Below are 20,544 nucleotides of genomic sequence, written 5' to 3'. Positions count from 1 at the left end.
CTCCCAAACCATGCTAATTTTATAAAAAAAACAAACCAAAAAAAACAGTGTTCTTGGCTTGAGTTGCTAAAGGTTTTAACTTTTTCTCTCAGAAACTACACAAAGAACTACAAAAATGGCGGCTTTTCTCACATGGGACCCCGTTGCTTGGCAACTTCTTGAAACAAAATGGCCACCGCAACCCTTAACCCCTAGATGTCATCAGCCTGAGCCAAACCAGGAAGTCAAAGGACACATACACAAAACGCAAGGATTGCAACCGAGCAAACATACAAAGGAGGGACTCTTCGGAGTGGAACGTGTTCATCTCAGCAGAGCTTGGGCAACCTTCAGCTGCTGCAGCCGGGGACCCTGGCAGGTGAGTTTCTGAATTAAACTCTCCTGTCTTTTAAAGAGATAGTACCTAAATAACCGTAACAGAAAATAAAACTTCACAGTTGCCTGGCAGAGCAAGCCAAACCTGACCTTGGTCCTGCCTTTATTCTGTAAGTAAGAGGGCAGCATTGCAAATATTGGAAGGTTTGCATCTTAGGAGGTGCGGGTTGAAAAGACAGAAGAAGCTGAACTGCTGCAGATCTCTCTCCACAGAAAGTACATGCAGGCAGGAGGCATGCAGAAATCAGACAGACGCTCCCCGAGCACAGAGCAAGGGATCACAGATTAGCAACTGGAAACTCCCAAGAAGTGAGGACTGCATACAGTGCAACGCTGGAGAAACAGAAAGAGGAATGCATTACAGACATGCACCATTCCCAAAGCTGAAAGAGAGAAACCAAAGGCTTCCCATCAGGAATGAGCAGGGGGGAAGTCTGCATACTCCTTAGGGCTGCCAGCATTTCCACAGACCAGGACCGGGGGCAGGGAGAAGAGAGATGGTGTCCCTCATTTGCATACATGTTAGATCCTGCTAGAGAACTGCTGTATCTGGATATGAATTAAAGGGTAATAATGAAATGACAGGCTGCACACGGGCAATACTTTCTCCTCCAGCCCCTCAGGCAATGAAGGGGGTCCCCTGTCACCCGGCTGCTCCCCATTTCTTATCTCGTGGATTATTAGGGGGTGGCACAAACGTGTCCTCCTGTCATGCACATACACATTCTGTCACACTCCATACATGCACCCTCTCTCTTTCACACGTGATCTCGGAGGCTCAGAAGCAGGGCTGCCAGGTCTCATCAGGGGGCTGGCCACCGGTGTGGCTGCTAGCTCAGCTGCCTGTCCCCCCCCCCCCCCCCCCCCGTCCATATTACCTGAGGCACTGGGCAGCCCAGCAATAGGCCTGAGGGAAGCAGTGAGATAATGGGAGGGGAAGACTGGGTTCAGGGCAGGGATTGGGCCAGGAAAGGGGTACAGGCATGGGCAGAGAGGGGAAGGGGGCGCTGCACTACACTATATGTTTTTGTTTAACATCAGGTAAATTCCAAGTTGCTAAGGGACAAGGCGTGGTTCCAGAGAGAGACCTGAGGGAGGAAGGGTCAGCCTACAGAGCAATGTCCCAGACCGCTGGACTGAGGAAGAGACCCTGTGACCCATTCCCTCCCCCCATGCCCCCCTCTGTATCTCAGCCCTATCATGCTCCCCTTTTGTCTCTGTCCCCCTGTGTCTCTCCCCTCTCCTTACCCTGTGTCTCCATCTGTCTTGTCTGTTTTTCCTTCTCCTCTGTGCCAGTATCTGTCTCGGCTGGCTCACTGCAGCCCTTCCATCCGGTCCTGGCCCAGCCTGCTGTGAGGGTGATTGCTACAGAAATCTGTGGAGCCACTGGTTACTGAGGGCTCTGCCCCACTTCCCCTCCCTATGCTGCCCAGTCAAGAGCATAGGAAATGAGATGGGAGCAAACACTGCTCTGAGAGGCTCTGACCCCGTCTGTCTCCTCCCTGTAATTAGGAGACTGGGGGAGAGGGAGAAGGAGCCTCCAGCAAAACCGGACTTTTAGCATCTGGTCAGTACTTCTGACTGGACGCTGCGCAGCAGGCCTGAAAACCACGGTTTCTGGTCCAAAATCGGGCAGTTGGTAACCCTAATACTCCTCGGTGAAAGAGGAGAAATGGGGGCCACAGCAGCAGACTGTGTGGTGATCCTGCCACCAAGCCAGAAATGTAACCTGAGCAGGAACAATGCAGACCCGCACCAGAACCTGGGGACTGTCCTTCCCGTAGCCTGCAAGTTTATCTTATTCTGTGAATTTGGTCTGTTTTGTTTTAACCATTTCATGTACTTCTTTGGCAACGTATGTTACAGTTGTCATGCTAATAAAGTAATCTGAATGTGAAGATGGCTCTCTTGAACTTTTCAAGTTAAAATGGCTGCTCGAGGGGCCAGCCCGGTGCTTCTCCAGCCTCTAGCCAGTGCGGTTTTCAGAAAGTCCAGGGGACGGATTTACCAGTAGGCGGCTGTTCTGCTTCGTGCTTTCCATCACCTGCCCTGGTGCCGTACCATCGAGGGAGGGAGAGAGCGGTGACAGCCCAGGTACAGCCAGGGGTAGCCACAAGGAGTATTTCATGCGGCCCTGTCTCCTGCACATTCATTGTGCTTTATTCTGACAAGCAGCTTGGCTTGGGGGTTCTCCAGGACCGACGTGAGACACATTGCAGCGGAAGGACCTGGGTTTGAGATCTTCCCCACTCTGGATTGCTGAGAGATGGGGATGCACAGCCTGGGGGATGGGCGAGACTCCCAGTCCTTGCACAGGGCGGCCGGATTGAGGCTCCTTCACTGCAGGACCCCTGATCGCATGGGCCCTGCATGAAGACTGTTGCTGCAGCAGCTGGGCTAAGTGAGTTGGGAAGCGATTATAAAAGGGGGGGCGGGGGGGGGGGGGAAAGTGTCCGGGTAGCTGGGAATGAAGGCTTCTGCTTTAGGATCCCTCCCCCGCCCGTTGTCTTGTCTGAGTTTAGGACTCCAGCTGAAGCTGCTTGGGGTTGGTACAGCTGTCCGTGCTGTCTTCCTGAAGGCCGCCCCCTTCAGAACGGCCGAAACGGTGCATGCAGGGTTCACAACTTAGGTCACAACTTAGGCCACCTTAAGGAGGTTGGAGCAGGAAAGTGCACAAGCAGGCCCGGGCACCTGCTTCTCGCCCGCAGAAGACGGCGCTGACGGGGGGGGGGGGGCTATGACCCTGTTCCTTACCCAGCGAGAGCATTAACACCGACATTCCTCCCCCCGCCCCCAAAACTACGACTTCTACCTGCAGCAGATCTGGAGAGCAAGTGAAAGGTAGAAGGGTAATGCGGAGGAGGGGGAGGGGGAGGCAAACGCTGCTGGGCCTAACCCAGGACGCCAAGGACAGTAGAAATCAGTCCCGGCAGCTGCCGAAGGAACAGGAGCCCGGTCATTCGGAGAGGATGGGGGGGCTTTGAATGAAATGGTGATGGGGAGAAAGGGAGGGGTTTGGCTATTATTGTTATTGATTGATTATTCACTCTGCTTTTTTTTTTTTTTGGGGGGGGGGGGGGGGGGAGGGAATGAGGCGCTGGCTCGCCCCGAGGCTCAGGCGCTTAGAACGTGTAACAACACGAAACTAAATAAGCAAATAACGACCGCAACACAAAAGGCACGGAAAGGTCAAGATTAAAGTGAAAGAAAAATTTTTTTCCGCTGGAGCTGAAGCAGCCACGGCCTCTCCCAGGGAAACCGGAGACGCAGGGCCCCGCGTCCGCCAAGGCTGCTCCGCTGGCGTAGCGGGAGGTGGCAGATCCTGCTCAAACAGATCTGAAAGGCAGTTTTCCAGAGATTGTAGGGGGGTAACTCCCTGCCAAGCTGCACTAAAAAAATGCCTTGTGAAAACTGCACCCCTCCCCCCATGCGTGCGGCGCGGCATGACGGCACGCGCGCGTTTAACTGCGCCGAGAGAGGGCGGGGGGGGGGGGGGGGGGAAGGGTGGTTTCATTTTGAAATCACGGCAAATGCTTCATCTCACAGAAAATCCGCGGTTAGCAAAGTACTCGCGTTTCCCGCAGCCCCTCGAATGTTTAAAGAAATTGATTGTGGGTAGAAAGTAGCCGGGGGCCAGCGTGCACCCCTTAAATTTAGCATGCTGTGGTTTAGAAGTTGGGGATAGTAGATCAGTTAAGGTCTTACAGTCGGGTTTTGCGGCTCAGCTCTGGGATTTTCCCTCTCCTGGCGTTCTGCAGGGCTCACCGGGCCGGGTCGCCGCTGGCCAGGCTAGGGAGCACGTGGGGACCTCCAAGAAGGGGCGAGGGAGAGCTGAGGGACGTCGGAGAAGGGGTGGGAGCATCGGTGGGGGGGGGGGGGGGGAGAGTGGGGGCAGTGCAGTTGCTTCCTGACTCTCACCCCTTCCCCCTTCTGATGGCGGCCTGGATATTGCCCCCTCCTGGATATTGCCCCCTCCTGGATATGGGACCTCTTAGTTTTCTTCATGACAAGCCACAGTAACCCAACTGCTTACTACTGACTTTGTTATCTCAGTGGCTCTTATTTTATCCCTAAAATTTGGAACCGCGTCTTCCCTTCCTATATCTACTTTGTCCCTTTCTGATCCTGGCGTGGTCACCCTCCAGTCCTGTTACTGAATCGTGACTCGATTATTGCAAGCACATCAGGCTCTGTTTTCCCTGACAACCCTTGACCTTTACGCTCTCAGGGTGCTGACGCTATGTGGGCAGTCCCTCTTCTCCCCTAGGTGCGCCTTTCCTCCCTCTGACCCCTGCAGTGCTACGGAGAGCATGCACACTGCTCCAGGGATGGAAGATGTTTACAAAACTTGGATGCAGCGCAAAAAATGTTTAGGAACCAGGGAAAAAAGAATCTTATAATGTACTCTTTTTTTTTTTTTTTTTTTTTGCTCCTTTTTTATATTTTTGCTTGAGTTTTTTGCTTTTCTCTACTTCCTTCCTGCCATCCAGCCTTCCTCCCGTCTGTTCCCTTTCCTCCACCTCCTTCCTCCCCTCTAATCCCTCCTTTCTTCCGTCCTCTCTTCCTCTTCTTCCTAGCTTCTTGCTTCCTATTAACTCCTGTCTTGTCCATTCTTCTTCTTTCCTCCCCCTCTACTCTTTCCATCCTCCTCCTCCTCCACACACCACTACCTTCCACCTCACTCTCTGCCCACTTCCTCACGTGGGCACCAGTGATACTGGCAGATATGACCCTGAGAGGACCAGGAAGGACTACGCGGCACTGGGAGTACGAGTGAAAAAAGCAAGGGCACTGGTAGTGTTCTCATCTAGCATAATAAGAGCTAAAGACATGGCAAAGGGCAGTTATTTGAGATACCTGCTTTAGTCACAAGGCAGAACATAAATAATTTTATGCCACATCTCTGGGATCTTGTGTCATATCCTGCTTAAGGGTACATTGGGTTTATCTAGGAAAGTGATTTATAAATGAAATGAGGTGACTTCAGTGGAAAGGTTTATTCTTTATTTATCATTTTAATCTATGCAAATCAAGTAAAAAAAAAAAAAGAAAACAAAAACTTGAACAAGATATAAAGCAGAAATATAGGAAAACATGAATAAAATAAAATACAATCCAAACATTTGCCAAGAAAGCAAAATATTCCAATCTCTCTGTTAAACAAGTCCACTAATATTTAGGAGATGCAAACCAGATCATGAAAAGTAATTTTAAGACAAAAAACTAAATCAGGTTCAGCTGAAATCCAGCTAATTTCACCTCTTGAGCTGGGTCCGTCTCTACTATCCCAATGGCAGAAGAGTCAGCGAGGCAGGATCTTAACTCTTCTTTAGTACTCAAGAAAACCACCTGCCAGATTGATATTTAATAATTATCCATTTACAAGAAACCTTAGAAAGAGAAGAGTCCCAATCTGCAGCACGGCAGGCGGCATCAGCTGGAACTGACTTGGCCTTTTCTGCATATTCCTGGGAACATCGGGGAAACGGCCTCGCCTTACAGTCTAGGAAGCTGACATTTCTGTGTTTGGAAAGACGCACAACAACCAGTCTCTGTCTGAATCTAATGCCTGGCAAGCCAACTCGGAATCCAATTTCTCTAGAAATCCAGTCAAATTCAATACTTCCAAACCTTCGGGCTGATTCAGTAAAGTCCGCGGGAAAGTGGGTGAACACCCACTCGCCTGTGCGCACAATTCAGTATTTAAGTTAGGTCCGGCAGTAGAAACGGGCAAAAGGAGGCACTAGGGACACTAGCGCCTCCTTTTGGCCCGGAGCAGCGGCTGTCAGCGGGTTTGACAGCCGACACTCAATTTTGCCGGCGTCTGTTCTCGAGCCCGCTGACAGCCATGGGCTTGGAAACCAGACGCCGGCAAAATTGAGCGTCCGGTTTTCAACAGCCGCAGGCTGACCAATTTTTTTTTTTTTTACTTTTTTTACCCTTCGGGACCTCTGACTTAATATCGCCATGATATTAAGTCGGAGGGTGCATAGAAAAGCAGTTTTTACTGCTTTTCTGTGCACTTTCCTGGTGCCTGAAGAAATTAGCGCCTACCTTTGGGGAGGCGCTAATTTCTGAAAATAAAATGTGCAGATTGGCTGCACATTTTGTTTTTTGAATCGTGCGCGAATACCTAAAAGGGCCATCAACATGCATTTGCATGTTGCGGGCACTATTAGGTTCGGGGGGGTGGATTCGCGTTTTCCGCCCCTTACTGAATAAGGTGTAAGGGAAAACGCGCGTCCAATGGCGGGTTAACAATGTACTGTATCGGCCCGCTTGTGAGGAATCAGTTTGCTGTTCTCCAGCTTCTTTTTAAAATTTTGGCAAATAAAATGTCTTCAGAATTTCTGCCCGACATTGTTTGAACAATTGGAGAAACAGAAGAAAGCTTAAGGAAATGAATAAGGTGCAAATGACAGCGCCTTGCATATTTTCCAGGGATTTAACTTTATTAACTAACAAAAGACTTTCCTTCAACAACATTGTTCAATGTTTTTAACTTCCAGAAGGCTATCATCGCACTGATTGTATCTAATTTTAATAGAATTAATCACAGGCTCATGATTTCTAACTTTAACTAACACCTCCTCTCCAGTTTTAGCAAAATATTATGCATTTATCCAGAAAGAGACTAAAATATTGGCAGCGGCTTCCCAAATTTGAATTGTTTCAGACGTTGCAAAAGAGTAAATTCTCAAAAGAATCCCATGTCCACATTCAAACCTTGTGTTGCTGAGGTTGACAAACCTCTCCCAGCCTCGTCATCTCAAGTTAAAGAAGATCCTTGCGTCCTTGGCTGAATCTCTACAATTCATCGTGTCCTGAAAGAGAGCTGCTGCTTCGGCTCCTGCTTTGCTTTTAATCCCTCCAAGATCGCCAACATCCTCAGTAGGTGCCAGAATCAGGGAACTTGCAGCAGGAACTTCCAGAGCCAGCTATAGCAGAGTGGCCTTCCCCTCTGGGTAAGTGATATCTCCATGCCAGGGAGAGTTGGAAGACCCAACTCCAAAAGGTCAACACCGGAATCCCTGCTTCGCTCCCAAATCAGTCTTTTGGATCAACAACCACCAAAGGGCCAAGTTCAGAGCAAAAAACCTAGCCTTGCCCTTGTATTTAACCATCAGGAAATTTTTCAAAGAGTAAAAAGAATAGGAAATTGCTAGCAAGGTAGCACAGTTGGGACTGTGCAGAGGAGCATCTCAACCTTCCGCCATCTTGGATCTCCCCTGAAGTGTTTATTCCAATCTCCTGCTGCACTGCAAGTAATTTTTACCTTTTTTGCTTTCCACTCACCAGACAGGAGAGCGTGTGGTTGTGACAATGGAGCAGAGGTTAGCCGAACACAGAGCCAGGAAGAAGAAAGCTGAGACGGAAGCTAGCAAAGGAAGAGATCGGGGGGCTGCGATCCAGGAGACCATGGAAAAGATGAAGGAATTCACCGTGGCGGTTAAGGAAAAGCTGAGATCTACATTTGAAAGAGGAAGGGGAGAGGAGGCACGGGCACCTGGAGGAGCTGCTGAGACTCGGAGCGACCAGCAAAGTCCAGCGGTAAGGATCAGCTTAGCTTTTGTTACAAGAGACTGTGACAGAGCTTACAGTGGTTACCCAGTCATTGTTAGAAACATTTTTAGCCTCTGTTGAATAGGGATGCATGCATGCAGTCTTAATCTTTAAGCTAATTTAAGGTCCCTTTCATGTAGGGCTGAGGACATTTAAAAATAACCCAGAGGTCACGTGATGCGGTGAGCAGGAGCGGCTCCGGGTGATGCCCCCACGTAAGCTAACTATTCTAACCTAAAAACAGAGCCCCGTGGCAGGAGTGTAGCCTAAGGAGCGCAGAGCATCATAGTGCCCTGCAGCGGTATAATTATATGAGCGCTATGACGACTAAACTGGTCCGAAAAGATAGGGCAAAAACACCGAGCACTGACAAAAAGATGGCCGACGGCAGCCCTATTACGGAGTCCGAGGCCGCTGACGAGCACATGATCGCCAGAATTACTGATGCAGTAATTAGGGGCTTGACACCGCAATTCGCGGGTCTAGCTGAACAACTGCAGGCCGTTAATGAAAAGATAGGCGACATGGGAAGGCAGATAGATATAGCGGAGGGAAGAGTGTCAGCGGTGGAAGAAGACGTCATGGCGGTGACCACGCGGCTGGGGGAAGTCGAGAAGGCTGTAAAGAGTGCGGAACTGAAGTTGGAAGATTTAGAAAACCGCACGCGCAGAAACAATCTGAAGTTCCTTGGTTTCCCTGAAAGCGTGGGGGAAATGGAGCTTAAGTCCTTACTTGAAGGCTGGTTACCGACGGCGCTCAAATTACCAGAGCTGATGGGGAAGATCACGGTGGAGAGAGCACATCGACTAGGCCCCCGCCGAGACACGGACCGAAGGCCTCGTTTGGTAATGGCGCGCTTTTTGGACTGGACTCACAAGAACCTAATACATAGTGCTTTTAAAAAGACCAGGGAATTGAAGTATCAGGAGCACAAAATCATACTGTTTCCGGATTTTTCAGCGGCAGTGGCTGCCAAGAGGAAGCTTTTTTCTACCATATGTAGTGACCTTTTCAATAAAAATATCCGCTTTGCCCTGCAGTTCCCGGCAGTCTTGAAGATCTGGAAGGAGGGTCGACTTTACTCTTTTGATAATCCAGAGAAGGCAGTAACCTGGTTAGCGTCAACAGAAGGGGCAAAATGATGGTGTTTCTGCATATCACTGGAAATATAGAGATGTATGTACCTCACATCTATGAGGGTGAAGAAGGGACAACTCTTAGAGTGATCAGAAGTGAGACACTTTAACTCCATAGTAACCTAAGTATGACTGAATACATATTGGTTTAACTTTTCTGTGTTCGTAAGTTCACGTTCTTGTTTAGTTGGAAGCACTACTATGCCTACAGTCCTCGCTGCTCCGGGACCTCTGAGGAGTACGGGGAGCGTGGGGGGCATAGACCCGATCGCTCAAATACTGACCTCGAGCCTCTTTTTTTTAGAGGAGTTCGATAAAGTAACCTCTGATGGGGGTGATCTCCAATATACAGGGAGACACAAGGTTTAAAAGGGGGGAAAATAAGGAGATGGGAAGGGGGGGAGGGGAGGGCATGTTTTGGTTTGAGGGTGGTGGATTGCGGCGTTTGAAAAATGGTGCGTTCTGTGTGTCCTGTGTTCTATTGAGTCCTACTGTGAATGTACTTATGGAAGCGGATCTGCTAGCTGCCCTGGCTGGGAGGCAAGCTGGCGGAACATTTAATGATAAATGTATTGTGCTATGGCTCCTTGCTTGGGACTATGGGAACTCTACGTATTAACTCTTGGAATGTGGGGGGACTAGGCACACCCATCAAGAGACAAAAAATATTGAGTCTGCTACAAAAGCGGAGGGCAGATGTTGTGGGTCTGCAGGAAACCCACTTATCTGACCTTGAAAGCAAGAAATTAAAGAAAGGTTGGGTAGGCCAATGTTTTTATGTGCCTGCCAAGGGGAAAAAGGCCGGGACAGCGATTCTAATTAATAAAAGGCTGCGCTTTGAAGTTCAAAAGCAGCATACAGATGTGGAGGGACGTATTCTTCTAGTGGTTGGGAAACTACAAGGACAGGAAATCACTCTCTGTTCAGTATATGCCCCGAACCAATATTCCCATGCCTTCTTTCAAAGTTTGGTCAGACTTATACATCAGGAACGGAAAGGACCCTTAGTAATGTTAGGGGATTTTAATTGCGTGCATGATGGCGACCTTGATACATCTCACACAGCCAGTAGGAGAGGCATGTCGGGCAAGAAAGGGATAACATACCTGTGTAAAGAACTAGGCCTATTAGACATTTGGAGGACCATGCACCCAAGCGAGAGGGATTACACGCATGTTTCCCGAGCCCATGCAACACTGTCTAGAATAGATTATATCCTCCTCTCGGACCAGCTGTTTTCTAAGGTTCTTCAGGCAGATATTGGAACTATAGCCGTCTCAGATCATGCTCCGGTAGGGGTAACTCTTAAAGAACGAGATACACGGCGGAATAGGGGGCCGTGGAGATTTCCTGGTCATTTGGCTGATGATAAGAAATTTCATGTGTATATCCAGAATAAATGGCACGAATTTGCTCGCAATAATAAGGAACATCAAGAGGATCCCAGCCTGTATTGGGAAACTAGTAAAGTCGTCCTGAGGGGCGAAGTAACATCCTATGTGATTGCACAGGCAAAGGCGATGAATAATCATATTCTACTGTTAGAAGGCAGATTAACTCAGGCGAAATCTAAGCTGAGTATTAACAATTCCACAGACAATCAGCAGTGTTATAAAGATTGTCTCAAGGAATTGAACACGGCTTTGCATATTAGGGCGCAGAAAACTTTATTAAAAGGGGCACACAAACTATACAGATATGGAAATAAAGCAGGAAAACTCCTGGCTAATTTAGTGCGGGCACAGAGGGGAAAAACATACATTGACAAGTTAAAGGACCAGCAAGGTAGACCAATTGTCTCCAGTACGGAGGTTTGTGCCGTCTTTCGGAAGTTTTACTCTGCCTTGTACACTGAGGATAGGGTGGGGGGCTCTACGGAGGAAGACTCATTTTTCCAAGATCTCACAATACCTCAAGTTACTGAGGCGCAGCTCTTACATTTAAATGCACCTATTACTCTAGAAGAGCTTCAACAAGTTATCAAAAGCAGTAAAAGGAACAAAGCACCTGGCCCTGACGGCCTCACGGCTGAGTATTATAAAATTTTGTCTGATCAAATAGTAGAAGCATTGCTGGCGTTTTTTCAAACTGCCCAGGCTATGAGAAGATTCCCTGATGGGGTAACGAAGGCATTTATTACGGTCTTAGAAAAACCGGGGAAGGACCTTTCCCAGCCGTCAGCATATAGGCCGATATCCTTACTTAATTGTGAGGCCAAGATGTTCGCTAAAATCATGGCGGATAGAATGAGTACTGTACTCCCGTCATTAATTATGCCACATCAGGCGGGTTTTGTAAAGGGCCGGGCCATTAGCTCTAACATGACGAAATTGCTCATCTCCCTTGAGGAGTGTCGACGGCAGAGCATTGGGGCAATGGTAGTAGCCTTTGATTCAGAGAAGGCGTTTGATAGGGTCTCGTGGCCCTATCTTTTCTCGGTCCTTGCCAGATATGGCTTGAAGGGGGAAATTGTACACAGTATATCTTTATTATATCGAAATCCAATCTCTGCAATATGTGCGAATGGGCAGGTCTCCGAAGATTTTCCATTGAATCGGGGGACGAGGCAGGGGTGTCCACTCTCGCCATTACTTTATATCCTATCTATCGATCCTTTACTTAGGAAAATCGCAGAAGACCCCCGTATTCAAGGTTTCTCGGTGGGCCGCCAAACCTTCAAGATATCAGCATTTGCAGATGATGTACTCGTTTTTTTAACGGACCCACAGCAGGCCCTACCCCTGGTCTTACAATTACAAAACACCTTTGGTACCTTTGCTGGCCTGAAAATTAATAAAGATAAATCAGAAGCTATGGCAACTGAGGATAGATTACAAGCAGACTGGGTGGGCCACTTCCCTTTAAAATGGGTAGATAAGGATATGCGGTATCTAGGCATTAGGCTCACTAAAGATATTCGTCTACTACACAAGGCCAATATAGACCCCCTAATTCACAATATGGAAGAGAGATTGAGATGCTGGAGGAGTTTACCTTTATCTATTACGGGGAAAATATTCCTGTTAAAAATGATGGAACTACCTAAATGGATTTACGTTCTGCAACAACTGCCCTTATGGTTGACTAAGGGGGAGATTATCAAAATTCAGAAAATAGTGCGCAAATATATTTGGGGCTTACACAAGGCGCGCCTACCCTTGGCCTCGTTGATGGCTCCTAGGGAACAGGGGGGACTTGCGTGTCCGCATTGGAGGGATTATAATCTCACTTGTATGCTAAGACATATTTATGATTGGCTGAATGGCACCACTTCCTTCACACCTTTACCTTTTTTGTGCGAATGGGTGGCGCCTTTTAGGCCGCAAAACTTGTTGCAGGTGCCGAGAGCTCTTATCCCGGAAAGATATCATGGGAGTATTATATTGTGCACCGGACGGAGTGCATGGCGATATCTTTGTAAGGTGAAACTCCGCCTTCCTAATATTGGTACTCCTTTCCTAAATTTCGTGGGTAATCCCCAGTTCCCAGGTGGCCTTACATCAGGCGTATTTAGGCAATGGGACAAGAAAGGCTTGCGCAGCGTTAACCAATGTTTGGAGCCTAAAACATTGATTATCAAGGGCTTTACAGACCTCCAAACCCAATATGATCTAGATACGAGAGACTTTTATGGATACCTTCAAATAAGACATTATATAACTTCGCTGAAGCTTACCTTGGTAGACACGCAGGCTGTGAACAATTTACAAGCTTTCTTTTTGCAGGTGGGCAAGAAAAGCAATTCTAGTAGTGCTTTTTCCCGCCTCCTAAAGTTACTGTGTGGTCATGACGTGTTGATCTCCATCCAGGAAAAATGGAGGAAACAGGCACAAATTCTTCTCTCAATAGAGGAGATACAAAAGATATTGAAAGAGAGTTACAAAACTTCGGAAAATGTTCAATTGAGGGAGGTGGGATATAAGGTCTTACATTGCATGTATATGCCGCGCTCCTGGATGTTTGCGGCTCACCTATGTGACACAGATTTGTGCTTGAAATGTAATACTGCAAAGGGCACATTATATCATTGCCTTTGGGAATGTGATAAATTGCAGCTGTTCTGGGGTGAGATTCTAACCATAGTAAGCGGAATTATTGGCATTGCGATACCCAAGGACGCGAAATTGTGCCTTTTTGGATTACTAGACGGAGCCATTTTAGACTTAATGGACACAGAGCAAGCGTTCATCAAGAAGGCTCTGCTGATTGGATTACAAACGATTATGGGCAATTGGATTTTGCCAGATCGTCCGGTACAAATACAATGGCAAAACAGGATGCTTAATCTCTTGCAGTTTGAATACATGTCCGCTAATACGAAATCAGTGACAGCTCGCAAGAGATGGGAAGCAGTTTGGCACACTTACCTGATGACCATACCCCCACAGCGAAGAGACTCTATTGAAATGCTTCACAAAATGAGTTACACAGAGGCTTCCAGAGGATTACACTAATCGTTTATATCAGCAGGACATTCACAATAATAACTATTTGTGATGGATTCTGACCAAACCAGTATTAAAGTCGGACACCAGAACATGCCTGAGAAATGCCGGAGGGATGGGGGGTTTGGGGGGGGGGGGGATAGGAGGGGTTTGAAAGTGTCTATTTTTCCCGGATCGCATGGGGGTGTTCAATAATGTTGTCTCAAGGGATATATGTTTAATTGTTTTCTTATGTGTAACATGGTTTCTTTTCTGAAAACTTAATAAAGAAATGATTAAAAAAAAAAAATAACCCATTCAAATATACTCTTTTTTTGTTTTTCTCCCTTTTGGCCAATCAGTTTTCTTCTCCTCTGGGTTTCCAGCCCAATCAAACTAGTCCCTCCGGGGATTACAGCACCATGAAGTGGGGGAGGAGACAGGGGGGCTGCGAACCAGGGGAGACGATGGGCAAGTCCCTTCACCCTCCATTGCCTCAGATACAAACTTAGGGATACATTTACTAAGCTGCGATAAGCGTCTATTGCGCAAAAAACCACCAGTCGTGGCAGTATTGCGTGATATTTTAAATGCTGCGCTTTATTTTTGCCCAAATACTGCGGGTATAGCTGCTTCGCATGCATAAAGCTTTGCAAATACATGCAAACCAGCTCATTAATATCTAATTTAATGCAAATAAAAATAACATGGCTTGCCTCAAAAAATGCGAGCCATGCTACTTCTCGGAAAGTTAGCTACGACATGAGGAAGCACCCCCCCCCTCCCCACTCCGCCACCAGAGGCAGCCCAGCGATTGAAAAAGTTTAAACTTAGAAATTAAAAGTTGCTTGGTGCCACCCTGCCCCCATAGCAAACTCCCCCTCCCCTTTCCTAAAATAAGCTCTCCCCCATTCAGAATATCTGGCCGCCTCCTGACTGTGCTTGTCACCCACACCCTCTCCTTATCATCTTCCCCTCCCACCCAAGGGACACCTTGTGGTTTGCTGGGGGCCTGGAGAATCCCCTAGGCGTTGGGCTGGCTGGTCACTTGTCAAAAAGGCCCCAGCTGGCCCTCAAGTGATCGGCTGGCCTGGAGCCTAAAGGGGTGCTCAGGGCCCCACTAAACCATCAGGTGCGTCTTGGGGGCGGGGGTGACTGTTGGGCTGGGGAGGGGTGGGGGTGGGTGACATGTACTGTTGAGAAGGGTGGCAGCATCGCGTGAATTTTAATTTCTGTTCTTAAACTTTTTCAACTGCTGGTCCGGCTCTAGAGGTGGTGAGGAGCGTGGGTGGGGGTCTCACCAGACCCTCGGGGGGGGACATTCTCATGTTTGGGAAGAGGGATGTTTCAGGCCATCGTGGCCCTGTAAGAAGATGCCTGCCCAGGACGAAGGATGCCACCATCGCACGACTTTCTCTTTATTTTCCTGCAGAATTTTTCCACGGCCTGTGACATTTTTCCCCTCCGTGGACAAATGCTGTAGAGTAGTAAATAACCTCCTTAGATTGTGAGCTTTCTGAGGATGGGGAAATACTTACAGTACCTGAGTGTAATCTGCTTTGCAATGCCTGACCAGTCACGAAAGGCAGAACATAAATCAAAACTCGCGCCTCCCTGGGGTATTTCTCCTGCCTGCCCTGTGTGAACACCAGAAGTAGTGCCATGGCCTTGTGGGGGGGGAGAGACCCATCAGAAATTGCCATGCTGGGTCAGACCAAGGGTCCATCAAGCCCAGCATCCTGTTTCCAACAGTGGCCAATCCAGGCCATAAGAACCTGGCAATTACCCAATCACTAAGTCTATTCCATGTTACTGTTACTAGTAATAGCAGTGGCTATTCTCTAAGTCAACTTAATTAATAGCAGGTAATGGACTTCTCCTCCAGGAACTTATCCAAACCTGATTCTGCCTTTACCGCATCCTCCAGCAATGAATTCCAGAACTTTGTGATACCCTAAGCCATGGCGGAGGGGGTGGAAGGGTCCCCCGGAGAGCTGCATGGCGGTGCCCTTCCCAAACTGCCACTGTGCCCCTGAACTGGCAGTGTAGACCCCTGAAGCCAGCCTTGCGGTTGTCTTGTCCACGTATTGCATTGGCCATCCCGTAACCGAGCGTCACAAATTGTGGTTCCCGTCACAGCTCAGCACAAACGAACCCTGGAGTCAGAGCATGCTGCAGGCACTCCCCCCTCCCCTGGGGCTGTGCGGGCGCTCTCTGCATCAGCCCCAGCTCCAGTAGTGGATGCTGAACTTCGGAAATGAACCCGGGTCGCCCAGGAGTTGTGCTTTTGTGATTGTTTTTATTTAATGAGCTGATGTTCATATCCCGGGAACCATTTTGGGAACTCTTCACGCGCATCAGTGATGACCCTGCAAAATACAAAATAGTTAGAAAAAATAAAAATAATGCCATCCTTCCTTGCTGCATGCGTCAGATTCTATATTTGGTTGTTAAATTTTCTAAATTTAATCCGTGACCACTGAGGAAATCTGTGCATGCTTGGCCTTTTGTGGGGAGGGAATATGGCAATATTTCCCAAACTGTAGGGTCAGGACCCCAAATGAGTTCACAAAACCTTCAGCTGGGAGTCACAAGTGCCTGAAATGGTGCCAGACGCAGCAGGATCAGCAGTGCAGGTCAGCGTGGGGGCCTGTGAGCCAGCGCGCGCTCCCGGGCCCTGCAAGTGGGCCCACTCTCTGGCTTCAGCTTCTGTGGTAATGGGAAGGCCCTGCGTGAGGGAGGGACTGGGATCCTGCAGGGCCTGTGAGCTCGCACAGGCTCCCTGGCCCCTCACTGGCTTCCATACCATTGGATTTGGGATGTGCATGGGCCGATGGAGATTGCCATTGCTTCTCTCCTCATCCACCACTAAACCTCCCCAAGAGAAAAATGCTGCCACTATCATGAGCTTGCCCTCTCTTCCCACAAGCTGTCATCCATGTTTGGCCCAGGGCTCAAAGGAAACCATTGCTGCTGGCCCTGGCCAGGAGGCTGTTTGAAGGGAGGTATCAGCTACAGGAGGGGTCGGAGGGTTGGGTCACTTGGAGAGGGATTGGCTGTGGAGGGTTTGAGAGGGGGGAATGACAGAAGGTCACCCGGTGGGTGTAATGGATCAGCTGGGGGGGCGGGGGATGTGAGAGAAGATTTGGAAGGCAGGAGGTGAGGCTGTGAGGTATGGGAGAGGGGATGGGGGATGGCAGGATCAGTTGGAGATTATAAGAAGGATTTGGAGTGAAAGAGGATCAGCTGAGGTGACGTGAAAAGGGTTGGAGGAGGTAGGAATGAGTTGGGAGATGTAAGAGGAGATCAGCTGGAGGGGCAGAGGGTGAGAGAAAGAATCGACCAGAGAAGATGGAGGCTGAAAGAGGGGGATGAGTTGGAGTGTGGGGAGGGTGAGAGTGGAAGATTGTTGGAGGGGGACTGCCCCCCCTGCTAGTTTGTTTTGCTCATCCTCGGGGATCCTGGGTATTTTCAACTACTAAAATTGGGTCACATTGGCTAAAGGTTTGGAAAGCCCTGCCTTGGTGAAAACCAAGTACCCAACCTCTAGTGCTCTCCCCTGATCCAACTCTCTGATAACCCAGGCAAAGAAACTGATCCGATTCTTCTGACAGGATTTACCTCTGGTAAAACCTCGCTGTTTTAACAGCGATTCTATTACATAGAAACATAGAAATGACGGCAGAAGAAGACCAAACGGCCCATCCAGTCTGCCCAGCAAGCTTCACACACTTTTTTCTCTCATACTTATCTGTTTCTCTTAGCTCTTGGTTCTATTTCCCTTCCACCCCCACCATTAATGTAGAAAGCAGTGATGGAGCTGCATCCAAGTGAAATATCTAATATTAATTTTCTCACCGCAGAGGTCAGACTAATCAGTCTGTAGTTCCCAGCCTCCTCCTTACTGCCACTTTTATGAATAGGACCCACGTCCTCTGGAACTACTCCCGACTCTAAAGCATTGAAAGAGGTCACCAGCGGAGCTGCCAGAACTTCGCTAAGTTCCCTAAGTGAACCCTCTGATGTAACCCATCTGGCTCTTATCGCCTTATCTAATCGGGGCCCAATATTCAAAGCGCGTTCAGCACTATTTAGCCGAATAAGCAGGACTTGTGCATCTTAAGTAGCAGCCGCAGGATATGCATCCGTGTTCAGCGGTTGCCGCTTGGCCGTGCAAAACCCTTGTACGCCTAAAATGTACGCACAAAACAGTGGGCGTGCACTGGGCGGATCATTGGCGGAGCAAGTTAGATGTACAACTTATGCGCCTAACTTAACGATATTTGGAGTTGGACATAGAAGTGTGCGTCCAAGTTTAGATGCTCCAATGAGCAGGCCTGAGCTTAGCTGGGCAGACCTATCCGGCGAAGTGCGCACACGTTCGTGCCTATTAAGTTGCTTCGCCAAGCCGCTGAATGTACATCTTCACTGTTGTGAAAATGAACTGAGGTTTACCTCGCTTCCAGTCTTATTTGGGTTCGTTTTATGTGGTCCCGCTCCAGGCTGTTCCTCCGTGAAATTTTTGCTTTTTTTTTTTCCTCCTCAGCCTCTCCATGCTCTTCCTCTTTACCTCTGTGTCTCACCAATGCCACCTCTTCACTTCTTCCTATCGCGATCATATCTGGGAAAAAAAAGTCTTCCACCTCCGCCCCGTTCTACCATCTTAACTGTTTTCTTTCCATTTGTGTCTTTGCTCTCCTGACTACTTTCTCAACTCTATCCAGCCTAATGCATAAAAGGTTTTACTTATTTAAAATTGATTTGTAGCCCGCATGCGTCCCGTGGTTTGTAGCGGTTCACAACAAACCAATGAGAAGATAATAATACAAAAAAAAAGCAATGCATGGTCAGATCTGCATAGCTGCCTACATCTGCAGAATTAGACTTCTTAGGTTTCCCCAGAGGCTTCCCTAAACAAACGTAAAGCTCCTATCGCAGGACATTAACATAAAGAGAATTCATTTCAGCTGCTGCTTCGGAGAATGCTCGTTCCCTCTGCTTATTCCTCGGCATGGCGTCTCCGGGAGGTTCTTCTTTCCAGAGCTCCATGCACGGTTGGCTTTATAAATTCTTAGAATGGAATGGAACCACGGGATGAATCTGTGAGCAAGTGAAATGATTTTATGTACTGTATTCTGCATTGTTTGGGAAGCCAGGGTAATGATAAAAGCACAGGTGTTATGTGTTGATGCCTGCTGGCTCCTGGACAACCTACTGGCTCCTGGACAACTCCAGGTGGAGGGCACTGCAGTAATCCATTCCCCTAGGAATCCATGCCTGCAGCACATCTTGGGGGCTCTAGCAGTGGTCACACCTTCCACTCTTATTCAGCAGGACCCTGTGTACCCTCTCTGCCTTTAGCAAGGAAAGAGAATGAGAAGGCAGGAAGTGTGTGTCTGTGAAATGAAAATACAAATGGAAATGCTCAGATTTCACAGAAAACTAAAGTGGACTCTCGGTCTAAAAATGCAAACCTGATCTCAGAAGCAGAGAAATGGTGGAAGGAATTAATTTGAACTCTGGGAAGATGATCTGACAAACTGTAGCGTATATTAGCAATCATTTTTAATAAGAGGGTGCACACAGATACTGTGAAGAAAATTCTTGTTATAGGAACTATTTTCATAGGAAGGAACACACTGAAACGTTGAAAAGTTGTTAATTTTTTTGCATAGTAGGCATTCTTGAAGCTTTGCAACCCTTTCTCTTGACTCTTCTCATGCATTCACCGGCTTGACTGAGCTCTCATCTTTCTGTTTTGCTTCATTTCCAGGAAATCCTTCTAAAGCGCAGAAGTTCAGCAGGGGATGGATTTACCCCCAGCCCGCTGCTGTCGCGCTGGCTCCTGCAGCTTAATCCTCTGCTGCTGAAGTTCCTCCTCTGGCTGGCGTTGCTGGGACTCTTTGTGGAGCTGGAGTTCGGGCTGGCGTATTTTGTGCTTTCCATGTTTTATTGGATATATGAAGGAACTCGCAGCCCCAGAGAGAGGAAAACGGGGGAGAAGAGTGCATACTCTGTGTTCAATCCAGGCTGTGAGGCTATCCAGGGGACCTTGAGCGCAGAACAGTTTGAGAGGGAACTGCAGTACAGACCTCTGGCAGGGAGATAGCCCGCTCCTGAGCCCTGGCGTACCTCTGGACTACTTCGTAGGGAAGCACTAAGGATTTCTTTTTATTAAACTTTTAAGGCTTGGCTTCCTTCCAATATATACGTTATAGACTTAATCCCTCCCATCTACCATGGATGGAGAAACTTTCATTAAGCTTTTTTTTTTAGTGGGCGATTTGAAATCGGCTAGAAAGCGGACATTTTAAAACCAATTGCTACTAGGACATTTATTTATCCCCATAGTTGAGCGGTCATCCCTCGAAATATCTTTCAGGTAAAAAAAAAAAAAGAAGTTTTTGGAGAGGGCATCTGATGTGGAATAATGAACAGTCATGCGTTTCAGGCACGTACGAATAAGTGCAATGGTGGCTATTTATTGCATATGGCTGCGTTTATTTTGTGCCAATAATGGATGAGGGCTACAGCTGTGATTGTGTTATGATGTCATGAGCGCGACATCCTGCATTAGGATGACCAATAAAAAAGAATTTCTGTTATAACAGCCCTAGAGAACTGTGGTCTGTGGCTGCGATGCCCCGTCTTTACGCACAAAAATACTGATGCAGCATCCATCACCTGTACTACTGCATGAAAGCAGTGATAGTTATCCCTGTTAGAGATGAGCAGTGAAACTCAAAGGAGTGTGGTGTAATGGCACCCGTTTACACAGGGCCACAAAGCAAAGATCAAGGTGCCTAATTTAATGTAAGGGGAGAAAATATACATACACTATATATATATATATATATATATATATATATATATATACACACTGTTTTAATTTATATAAATGTTGGTGTGGTGCCCCTTGGCAGCTGTGGGAGAGGAAGATCAAGTAGCTGAAGTGGCAGGCACAGTTCAGCTGAGCTCCCACTATAGTGTTAGGGGTCAGAAAAAAAAAATGCAGTGGCAGCAAAGGGGGGAAAATTTGCAGCTTC

At 47.9% G+C, this 20,544-nt stretch overlaps 1 protein-coding gene across 1 annotated transcript; it reads left to right on the top strand.

Moving 5' to 3' along the window:
- Nucleotides 1-207: 207 nt before the first annotated feature.
- On the top strand, nt 208-20,108 carry SAYSD1 (SAYSVFN motif domain containing 1). Its single transcript, XM_029592925.1, has 3 exons — nt 208-358; nt 7,675-7,926; nt 19,272-20,108. Exons 2-3 carry the CDS (start codon nt 7,699-7,701, stop codon nt 19,605-19,607), a joined length of 564 nt encoding a protein of 187 aa, XP_029448785.1. The 5' UTR covers nt 208-358; nt 7,675-7,698; the 3' UTR covers nt 19,608-20,108.
- The last annotated feature ends 436 nt before the right edge of the window (nt 20,109-20,544 follow it).

The sequence above is a fragment of the Rhinatrema bivittatum genome, chromosome 3, assembly GCF_901001135.1.
Source record: "Rhinatrema bivittatum chromosome 3, aRhiBiv1.1, whole genome shotgun sequence".
NCBI lineage: Eukaryota > Metazoa > Chordata > Amphibia > Gymnophiona > Rhinatrematidae > Rhinatrema > Rhinatrema bivittatum.
The sequence above is the reverse complement of the archived record's forward strand: the minus strand, read 5'-3'. Positions and strand labels throughout refer to the sequence as shown.